The sequence below is a fragment of the Ursus maritimus genome, unplaced genomic scaffold (assembly GCF_017311325.1).
Source record: "Ursus maritimus isolate PB19 unplaced genomic scaffold, ASM1731132v1 scaffold_33, whole genome shotgun sequence".
Taxonomy (NCBI): Eukaryota; Metazoa; Chordata; class Mammalia; order Carnivora; family Ursidae; genus Ursus; species Ursus maritimus.
In genome coordinates, this window is record NW_024425897.1 from 29,504,933 (window position 1) to 29,515,898 (window position 10,966).

Genomic DNA, 10,966 nt, shown 5'->3' on the forward strand with positions numbered 1-10,966 from the left:
TCGGGCTCCTGGGAACACACATTTCACGAGGAACGGTGAGAGAAAACACTCACGCTCTGTGCTGTGCAGGACTCCTGCAAGGACAGCCGCTTTGGCGGACGCCTGGGCGCCACCTAGATCTCTCGGGCAGGTCGCAGATGGCGCTGTCGTCCGGCTCCCACGAGGCAACACAGCCCACATGCAGCCCTCGGGTGGGCTGCCTGCTGCTGACGAGCTGTCCGGCCATCCGCCCGCATGGACGCCGCCTCCGCACAGCTCCAGTCCGAGCGGCATGAGGTCCCCTGGGTCAGGAGTGTCTCCCCAGCTCCCAGCAGCGGTCTGGGGATACTGAACCCGCCTAGCAGACCCACGAGGCTGCAGGGAGAAGGTATTCATCAAGGTTGGGCCCTAGCGTCTACCCCCTGGATTTCTTCCGGGAGCTCATCTCCTCCGCATGCTCAGTGTCCTATGGTTTAGACGGGATTGACCCAGTTCCAGGGGTGAAATAAAGCTGATGCCCCTAAGAGGGGGAGACAGAGAGGGCCAGGCTGCTGGTTCAAGCCTCGCCTGATGCCCGATGGCCACTGGATCCTGCAGTCCTGAGGGCCAGTGAGTCCTATGGTGTGACATCTGTCAGGACTGAGTTTTCTGTCACTTGAAAATCAAAGATCTCAACTCACAGCAGAATCGATATGCCTCCTTTTTGGCCCGAGGAGACGGGGGCTCTGACGGTGCTGCCCCCAAGTCCGCATGGCTGACAGGTGCCAGGGCCTGAGGCAAACCCGGGTACCACCCACGCCACATTCACACCGGCGGCCCCTTTACTATTACTAATGTGTCATCAGACTGAGCCTCCCTCCATCCGTTCAGCCACCGTCCGCGACCCCGGGGAGGCCACCCTGGCGGTCAGCTGCTCAGCCCCCCGGGTTCGGTCTCCCCCCCCACCCCGCCGCCGCGGGTCTGCGCCCCTGCAGACCTCTCAGTCACCTCACTCAACAGTGTCCTTCATGCAGATGCACGTTTTAAATGAAATACACTTGCTTCTCAAACAGGTGATTTTTCACCACCCAAAATAGGAAGCCTGTATTGTTTGTCCAAAACATTCGTCGGTAGAGAAGAAATAGAGCTCGGGGCTACGCAAGCGCTACCCGCCGCGGGTCCTGAGCGGGAAGGGACTGTGTGCATCTGGAGGGGGAACCGGCGAGGTTAGTCTTCTCGGTACCATCGGAAAGGGGACAGGGGATGGCCGGGGGGACAGTTTCTCACCACGGCACCCAGACAGCGTGGGTTTCATCATCGTGCCAGGTGCAGGGGCGACCCCTTTACTTAGGCTGGCTCCTCTCGCCTTGCAAGGCCCCTTGGAGGTTGGAGCTCCCACCAGCCCCACCCTACAGTGAGGACGCCAGCCCCCAGAGCAGGGGAGCCACTTGCCTGAGGGAGGGGCACACTGGACCCAGCGGTGGACCGCCATGGCCGCAGGGGTCTCCGTGGGGTCATCTTGTTCTGGGGGTCACGCGGCCACGTCTGGACATTTCCCGGGACACAACTGGGCGCACCAACCCACACCTCGCGGGTGGAGGCCAGGAACGCTGCTCAGCCCCACCGACGCCCAGCCGTGCTCGGGCAGGAACCGTCTGCCCTAGTATGAGCAGCGCTGGGTCGGGAAGCCCTTACAGACGGACGCACACCAGACCACAGGCGGAGAGAGAACAGGACCGGGACGGTCCACCCCTCTGGTCCCTGGGGAGACCCCGGTATTCTGTCCGATAACAGAGCTGCCGCCCGTGGAGGTCTCATCTGAGTCACAAGGACCCGAGTGAAACCACGGACGTGCCAACCAGTTAGACAGGAGGACGTGACTTCACCACCTCGGACAAAGTCGAACGGGCAGGCCCTCCATCTCCCCAGCTCCCACTGTAGCCTGCACCGTCCACTGGTGGACACCCCCCCCCCGCCTCTGCCTCGGCCGCCATGCGGACTGGCTTCCTCGCCCGTGCCTCTCCTCTGCGTCCTAGGAGACCCTGCTGCAGCCTGACCTCGGCTGAATTGAGTACATGAGCAAAAACCCCATCTCCACATTAGGTCCCGTTCTGAGGGCCTGGGCGGATGTGACTTTGGGGTATGATTCAGCCCAGCCGACCATCCAGAGCGCCCCCCTTGCACCCACCCAGTCCCCAGCATGCTGCTTCCTCACGGCGCTGAAGTCTGCCTGAAATTGTCCCTCGCCAGCCGTGCTCCCTGGGGTGGGAGCCCACGGGGAAGGCACCTGCCTCCCAATCACTTATGGATCCAGACTCGGCATCAGGAGCATAGCAGGTGCTCAGTAAACCCACGGAGCAATGAGATTTTGCCTTCATTCGAGGAGGGGAAGACCTCAGCTTGGAGAGGTCGGGTCTGCGAGAGTGCAGGCCAGGGCGGGAAAGGCCCGTGGCCTCGAACGCAGGCAGAGGGACGTGTGGGTCCACCCTCCCGTCTCCCCTCCAGTTCACACCTCCCTCCTGTACACGTCCTGTGGTCCCAGCACGTGCGGCACACCTCACAGGATGGTCCAGGAGGGTCTGCAGGGCCTGTGGGTGTGAGAGCCGCCTCCAGACGACCAGCTGCTGTCAGACACGTGATGTGGGGCCATGCAGAGATCACGCATGGCAGTGAGACAGGCTGACACCAGCCGGTCACCACGCGCACGGTGGAGAGACCGTCTCGATCCTGGCCGTCCTCCTGCTCGGACTTCCAGTAAAGAAAATCCCAAGTCACGAGGGAGCTCCCAAGGGACCCCTCTCCCCTCTCTCCTTCGGCACCTGCCTTCCTTCCCTTCGGGGGCATCTGGACTCTGTGGGAGCAGAACCGCGGTCTTAGAACGTGGATCCTACCCTGCAATGCCTCCGTGGGGCCCCGGAGAGGGAAACATCTACAGACTTATTTTTGTCGAGTTTCCAGCCAACAAAGGATAAACCGTCCTTTCAGAAAGTAGGGCCTTCGAAATATGCAGATTGTGCAGCTGAATTGTAAATGTAATCACTCAGCCCTGCACCTCCCCGGCCCGGGATCACCGCCTGCATGAATTATTCCTAGAAGTACCGCTGTGGATTTGCAGACACACGTCCCCGCGTGGAGCCGGGCCTGGCGAGGTCCACTTCCCACCCGAGAGCGAAGACGGGTGTTTATCAGGGGGCGGAGCGTCCTTGCGCCTCCTTCTCCCAAACGTAAGGGCCAGATCCGCCGGAGCTAAGCCCTGTGTCCAGGGAGTGGCCTCGGCCGCCCTGACTCACCCGTGGTTGGATGGGGCCAGCCGGGCGAGAAGCAGAGGCAAAGAGAAGGGACAAAGCAGAACCAAACGCTCTCCACGTTCTCAGAGGGAGGGAGGCTGTGCCCAGCGCTGCGCACGCACGCGGCAGCCGGAGGAGGAGGGAAAGGACAGTTCCCGCCAAACAGCCCACAGCCCCGCCCTGGCGACCCCGAGAGGCCGGGCTCCAGCGGGGCCTCGAGGACGCGCAGACACGCTGTGCTGTCTTTTCAGCCGCGGTCAGCTGAGAGCGCAGTCCGTGCAGGACTGGGAGGCTCACCAGGCAGACTCCAGAGGGTGAGGACCGGTAAGCTCACGCCTGAAAGGCCCCCGGGCCCAGCGGGGAGCCATCGGTGGGACTAAACTCATCAGCGAACAGGAAAGCTTGCCGGTGGAACACATGGAATGTCTTGGAGCGTTTCCCACACGGACCTGCTTCTGTGCACGGAAAAGCTGGAACCTCTCTCTCTAGAAACAGGCACCCTCTCTGCACGCGGGGCTCCCGGGGAAGGTGTGCTGGGCAGGCGCCCTGCCGGGGCGAGGGGTGTCTGGAGGGGACAGCCAGGCCCCGGCGGCCCCAGGAATCCTTGGATGGCCTCAGATCCCAGACACCCCCTTACCCCCCACTGTCTGATTTACTCATCCTTTTATGATGCAAACAGCACGCGCCCTGGCTATCCTGTCCTCACACCCTTCTGTTCCGGGGAGCCTCTGAAACCCTGAGCCAGGGCCACGACTGGCCGAGAGCACTGCCCACCGGGCACCAATCACAGCAGCGCGGAAGACCACTGGAAGGCCTCCCCAAGTCCGCTTCTCAGCCGTGACGTCTGCCAGTTGGTAAAGCACACACCACGGCGGGAGACGGCGGAACACCTGCACGTGTGTCCTCTGAGCCCGGAGGCCCAAGGCACACGATGGGTCAGAATCCGGCATCGCCGCCCCACCCCTCTGCTGCTCAACCAGGGTTTCATGATTGAAACTCAGCGCGCTCAGACCGTCGGTAGGATTTTGGCCTCCTGATGAGAAATCGGGGACCCCGCTGCCATAGACACGTGTCCCTTAACACCTGACCACTGCCTCCACAGACAGGTGGCCGCTCAGGACACGGTCTGCCACAGACCGGGCTCCCCGAGGTAGAGCCACAGTCCAGGAAGGGGCCACACGCCGGACAGGGTTTCTGGCAAAAGAAGGACACAGGGTTCAATAACACTGACTCCCACCATGAGACATATTCCCCTTTAAAGTCTGTCTCGATCTCCCGATCTCTTCAAGGAGAGAGTCTGGGTTTCCTGCTAATAGATCCCTACATGTGCCTTTCACTCGAGAGTCTCCCTTTTCACAAACAGAGCGCGGCCTTGGGCTCAGAGCCCCGGGGCGACAGCACCGCCCAGCTGGACTTGAACGGAACCGGCCTCCTGTCTCCGTCACTCTGGTCTCCCCCGGCTTGTGGGTGTGGTGCTGACTCGCAGCTGTCTTTCTAAATAAATTCACTATAAGCAAAAGCCATGAATTGTTCAGAGAAAGATCCGCTCACGCGCTCATTCAGCAAGTACTTACGGAGCACTAACAACACGCACGGTGCACCCGGGCCCCGGGAGTTAGAGCTGCGAGCAAAGCCGACAGACCCCACCCTCGGATGAACCACAGGCCGGGCGTCATGCACAAATACGGTACAGACGGCGCCGGTCAGGTGTGGATTTCTGAAGCTCGAGAGGGAGCGGAGTCGGAGTCCTGCCCTCCCCAGAGGAGGGCGAGTGGCTGGCGGGGGCTGTGTGCACCCTGGGGGGCCCTAGGACCCACTGGGCCTTCTGCTATTTTCACTCAACCGTGGCACAACAGTAGAAACGCAGGTCATTTCTGAAGCAGGTGCTCCCTTCAGCCGCGGCCCCCACTCACTCGCTCACCAGCGTCCTCAAGCCCAGCTGCCCCGCGGGCTCCGGGCTTTGCTGTCTGTGCGCCGGACCCAGGCTTTGACCTCCGACTGCACAGGTTTGGGCAGGCGTGGGTGGGTCGAGGTACTGGGGTTAACACGAGCGCACTCTGAATTCTAGAAACTACCTCCCTCCACAGCAGCCAGCCCCCCACAACCGAAACCTCACCATCCGCGGCCCTGTGCCTTTCAGACCCGCGGCCCCTGAGGCACGAAAGGAGCAGGGCGGCCAGGCGGCGGCCAGCTTCTCCTCCGCAGGGAGGAGGCCCCGTCCCAGCTGTGCGCGAGGCCTGTTAGCAGAGCCACGGAGCCACACGCTTTGCCTGGTGGCAGCTCAGCTAACTCTGGAAGAGAAGTGAACGTGGAGTTCCCCGCGGCCCTCCGCACCCCCAGGACCGGCCGCGTTCCTAAGGGCGGAGGGCTCGCAGCCCAGGCAGCTGAACGGGGACGTGTCCCCCCGTTCTTCTCGCGGAGCCAGACGCTCTCAGACCCACGCTCGTGAGACTCCCTGCGCCAGCCCCACACGCACGCGACCGTGGACACCCCGCTTCGTACGCGACTTGACATACTCAGAAGGGTGATTTCTGACCATAAACACCTGTTCTTGCTTGAGCACTGAGTTTCGAGGCAAACTCTCACGCACACAGGATGTGACTGCACTGCATTTCCTTAAAGAATATTTCCTCCCGGGTCCTGTGAGTCTGGATCTCCACGCACCATCACTAGCTCTCTGCTGAGGCCGATCAGACGTCGCGAAGGAGGGGCCCTAGACCATCTGAAGAAAGGGTGTGGGAAGAACGCCCTGCTTCCGGACACCCGCTCCCCCCCCGCCAGCTCCTGTAAGCCAGGAGAGACCTTTCCAGGAAGCACTCAAGGCCCAAGAAATGGAAGTGATGCTTCAGTCTGTTTGCATGGCTTCCCTCCTTTCCACACTCAGTGGAGACTCCCAGGGACGTTTCCTAAGCCGGACAGGCAGTCATGGGAAGCGCTGCTGCCCGTCAGCCCCCTGCCACATGGGGAGCCTGACCCAGGTTGAAGGGCTAAGCACTGTTTTCAAACGGCTCCTTGTGAACGGATGTCCACTCACTCCTGTACTGTCCCTCCTTAGGGACCAGCCCGGGACACGGGAGACATTGGTTCTTGTCAATTCCAGGAAAAGTACTGAGTGACTCCTGGACGGGACACTGTGCTGGGTACACGGCCTAGAAGTGGGGAGCAGGACCCTCATTGGGGGGAGCGGGGAGGAGGAGGAAGGGAGGGAGAGAAAGACAGAGACATAGAGAGACAGAGAGGGATGGGGCAGGGAGACGGGGACACACTTGGAGAAAGAGGTGGGCGAAGGGAGGGGAATTGGAGAGCAGCGGGGGAGAGGCTGGGAGGGCAAGGGGCTGACACTGGCTGTCCTGGAACCCTTCACTGCGTCCTGCTGGCGTCAGGAGAGTCTGTCAGAGGTCCTGGCCTGCTCTGCCAGCAAGGATCCTGGCTCCCTCTCACCTTGAAGGGTGAGGTGGGGAGCAGCTCGCGGTGCTGAGCTGGCCGTCAGCACATTACACAACCGGACGTACTGCCAATGTTTTTATATAATCCTCCGGTTCTCCCCATAAAACAGACCATAACACTTCAATAAAGCTCGGTGCTATTACCGGGGCACACCGCTTCCAGGAGATGAATCACGCTGCCACAACAGCCAAGTGGCCGCTGGACTAAACTTTTCTCTCCTCGTGGCTTCAGCTGCACAGGAGAGATCAGAAAAGCCACGAAGCTCACTCACGGAAGATGCACCTGGAGGAGAACCAGGAGCTCGGGGGGGTGGCGAGGAGGAGTCGGACGGTGCTGTGCTCCCTCCCAGACGGAGTGAGGCTGCGGACAGTGCCCTCAACCGCGGTGTCACCAGGCCTCTGGGTCTCAAGCTGCTGCTTCCTCCCGCAGGAAGCCCCACGAAGACCCCCATCCCGGCAGGGAGCACACAGACCCCCTGGCGCAGTCCAGCTCCCAGACACCTCCCCCCAGAGCCTGTTACCGACACTTCCTGAAGAGCTTTGCTGGGGCTGCCAATGCAGAAACCAGAATAGCACAGAACAGAAGGGAGAAGCCCACTAATGAGGTAAACACACAAACTTTTCTCCTTCCTCCTTGTACGTCGGCACAGAGAGAGCCCAGGAAGCAGCAGGCACTTCATTCCGTCTGCTGCACCCCAAAGTGGAAAAATACCACTGGTTCCTCCCAGCCGCAGCCACCGGCTTCACCCTCAGTCACACTGACGCGGACCCTTGCGGGGGCCCACACCTACAGGGAAGAAACAAGGAGCCCATCCCCAGGAGCTGGACTTGCTGCGAAAGCTCCCGAAGACCTTGTGCTCCCATGCACCGCAGCCCAGGGTCCTTCTACAGGGTTAACGCCCGCCAAGCCCCTGCTGGACCCCTGACTCAATCTGTCCAGGAGTCACCAGCTCCTGGCCTCACACTTGTCCCACAGCAACGCCTTCTGGAGGGAGCCCTGAGCATCCCCAGGATGGGAGGCTGAACAGGCCGAGGGGTCCCAGGGAGGCACCTTTCCCCACCAGCATTAAAGACACCACATCAGCAAACTCTAAAGGGCAGCACTGCCCTCCCTCCAGTCTCCACGTCCTCCAGGAGGGAGAGGAGTGACTCCAGGCGAAGACCCCCACCCCCACAGGTCCTAAAAAAGCAGAACATGCCCCCTCACTCTTGGACCTGGGCACTGCCTGCTCTTAAAGCAAGTCTGAGACCCTCTTGAGAAGTTCTTTCAAGTTCTCTCAGGGAAAAGTCAGAGACATTGCATGTGTGGTTGAGGGGTTGGTTCTCAAGTGTCCACTGGGGGAGTGAGTGAATTAGTGGTCATCCAGGCCAATGCTCTCTGCTAAAGAGACCCCTTTCTCTTTCTTATCAGCTTCCTACCCGGTCTCCACCCGAAGTAACACAGAAGGAGTTTAATCCCAGCCCCTGTTGGCCATCCAGCCCTGGGGTCAGCGAGGGTTCCAGTGGCTGGAACACAGCCGCAGCCGAGGGCTGGGGACAGTCCTCCCGCCAGCCCCTCTGTCCAGCCCCTTTGTTCCGAGTGGGACGCTGCCACCTCGGCTCACCATTCAGCTGATTGTAGACCACCTCCTCCAGGTGGTCCAGACGCTGCAGGATGGCTTCGCGGTCCACCAGTGCGCCCACCTTGGCGTGCCGGCTCCGCACCCGGCGGTCGGCGCTGCGCACGATCTGCACCAGCCCCTCAGAGCGGTCCTGCAGGCGGCGTACTCGGAGAGAATGTGCCTCGAACCCGATGTTGTGCCGTCGGCAAAGTTTTGATTTTCACAGTACGCGCATGCGCGGGAAACTGGAGCCTGGGCTCACTCCGTAGGCTCCCCGGGGCCAGCGACCTGCAGGAGCCTCCGCCCGGCCCGCCGCTTCGGGGACCATGAGCCAGCCCTGCCGACCGCGGGGCCGCGGGGGCTGCGGGCGGGGTGGGGGAAGGGCGCGGGCGGGAATGAGGCCGGGGGGCTGCGGGCACGGGGCTGCGGCAGGGGGGCTGCGGGCGGGGCCGGGGGGCTGTAGCCTGGGGGGCTTGGGGCCCGGGGCTGCGGGCGGGGAGGCTGCGGGCGGGGGGGCTGCGGGCCGGGGGCCAGGGGCTGCGGGCTGGCTGCGCGCTCCGCCGCCCGCGCCCGGGAGCTGTCCCTTCAGCACCACCCGCGCCCGCTCAGCGCGCCCGGCCGCCGCCGCCCGGGGTCCCCGCGCGCAGGGGCTGCCCGGGGCCGCGCGCGCAGGGGGCAGCCTGCATCCTCCGCAGAGGGGCGCGGCCCCGTCCCGGGGGGCGGCGGGCGGGCCTGAGGGCGGGAGAGGCGAGGGAGGCGCGGGCCGGGCGGGCGCTCCGGCGGCCGTGCGGCTCCTGCCCGCCCCGCAGCCACGGCGCCGGTGCGGAGTGACGCGGCCGCCCAGCTCATCAGCATGCACGCGGGGCCTCCGCGCCCGCCCCCGCCGGGACTCGCCACACCCGGGACACTTCCACCTCTGCGGGGCGCCAGGGTCCAGGGAACGACTCCGGCTGCCCCGAGCCCGGCCGGTGGCAGGCGGGCGAGCCACCCAGCGCTCTGGGACTGGGGGCATCAGGGCGGACGCGGTGGGGGTGGGGGGTGGTGCTCGCGGACCCTCCTTCCCAGGCCCCCTCCCCCGGCTCCGAATAAACCCGAAAGTTGACCCAGGAAGCAGGGCCTTGGGGAGTGCCTGGTCAAGGCGGCGTTGTCTGCATGAATGGGCCTGGGGGGGGGGGTTCCTTTGTGGGGAGGAGGGCGGACAGCAGGCTCGAGCCATCTCCGTGGTCTCCATTTACCTAGGCCAAACCGAATCAACTCCCAGCTTCCTCACCCCCACACTCCCAAACCCCGCACCCCCCTACCCCCTCAGTCCCCCCCATCCCTGCCGTGGAGCTGAGGTGGGGAAGAGCTGAGTTCAAGGACGGGTGGACAGCGACCCTGGGATTCAGCAGGACAGAAAGAAGACTCAGACCTTGGGCATCAGGCTCTCCAAGTCACGGTGCTCAGACCTCAGGGGAGAGCAAACCTGGCTGCTCCCCGCCCCCCACCGTCTGGCCGCTGATCTAGCCCCACACGGGCATTTACAGCTGGGTCGTGAGGAGGGAAACACCTGCCCAAGCCCCACGGATTGGGCGCCATGAGCACCCCCAGGCAGGGCTTTCTGTCTGTCTGCTTCTCCCGCATTCCGGTGCTTGAAGCAGTACCTGACACTTAGTTGGTGCTTGGTAGATATTTGCTGAGTACATAAATGACAGAGCATGTATTAGGAGCCAACTTTGTGCTGGGTCCCCAATATACAGAGATGAATATGACAAGGACCTTGGGCTTCAGGGAGGTCTGGCTAAGTACGTGTGTGCACATATGTCTGTGTACCCGTATGTGCATCTGTGTGCATGTGTGTGTTTGCGTGTGTGTACCTGTATGTGCATTTGTGTCCGTGTGTGCACATGTGTGTTTGCGCGTGTGTGCATGTGTGTGCATGTGTGTGCATGTATGTGCGTTTGTGTCCGTGTGCGTGCATGTGTGTGCACATTTGTGTGCCTGGGTGTGTGTGCATTTGTGCCTGTGTTTGTCCTGTATCTGTGTGTCGGGGACGTTAGGGTCTTCTGCTCTTGGTCCAGCACTCTCTTCTCCCACACACACTCCGTGACCTCAGGCAGGCCAGCCTACCCAGCTTGGACGTTTTGTGCCTGCTGGTGGATTCTGGTGAGAGCGAAAACACTCATTTCTCCTTGTCCTCTTCAAAACGTTCTCTTCTTTCTCGGGACATTTGTCTCAAGAAAGTCAGAGACCACCAGCAGGAAGGAGCCAGCCGCTGGGCCTCGTGGCCGGCTGTCTCCAGTGTTTACCATGTAAAGCTCTTGTTCTGCGAGGAGCCTGGGAATTCTGTTTTTAATCATCAGGAAAGTCTTACGATGCAGCAAGTTTGATAAACACTAGTCTGTTTTTGATAAATAGCCAATCCCTTGTCCCTCCTTAGGAAATACTGTATTTTTCTGTTTATAAAATGCCAGGTTGTAAGATGCTTCCCAATTTTACAAAGATAACTTTGAGAATAAGAATACAAAAAGCTAACACACAGTGGTAAGATGTAGCCAGGCACCATTCTGGGTACTTATGGCTGTTAATGGAGTAAGACTGACAGCAACCACATTACCGTGTGAGCTGGTATCGTCTAATTCCACAAAAGTGGAAACTGAGTCACCAAGAGGGCCAATGCCATGTCCAAGGTCAC

General features: G+C 61.6%; 1 protein-coding gene across 1 annotated transcript in view; it reads right to left on the reverse strand.

Annotated features, from left to right (window-relative positions):
* GALNT9 (polypeptide N-acetylgalactosaminyltransferase 9) overlaps nucleotides 1–9,304 on the reverse strand; it is a 78,384-nt gene extending 69,080 nt beyond the window's left edge. Inside the window, exons 1-2 of the mRNA XM_040619425.1 lie at nucleotides 8,555–9,304; nucleotides 8,296–8,473 (exon numbers count right to left, since the gene is read on the reverse strand). Of these exons, the coding sequence (XP_040475359.1) occupies nucleotides 8,296–8,473; nucleotides 8,555–9,304 (928 nt within the window). The remainder of the gene's footprint in view (nucleotides 1–8,295; nucleotides 8,474–8,554) is intronic.
* Between the last annotated feature and the right edge of the window lie 1,662 nt (nucleotides 9,305–10,966).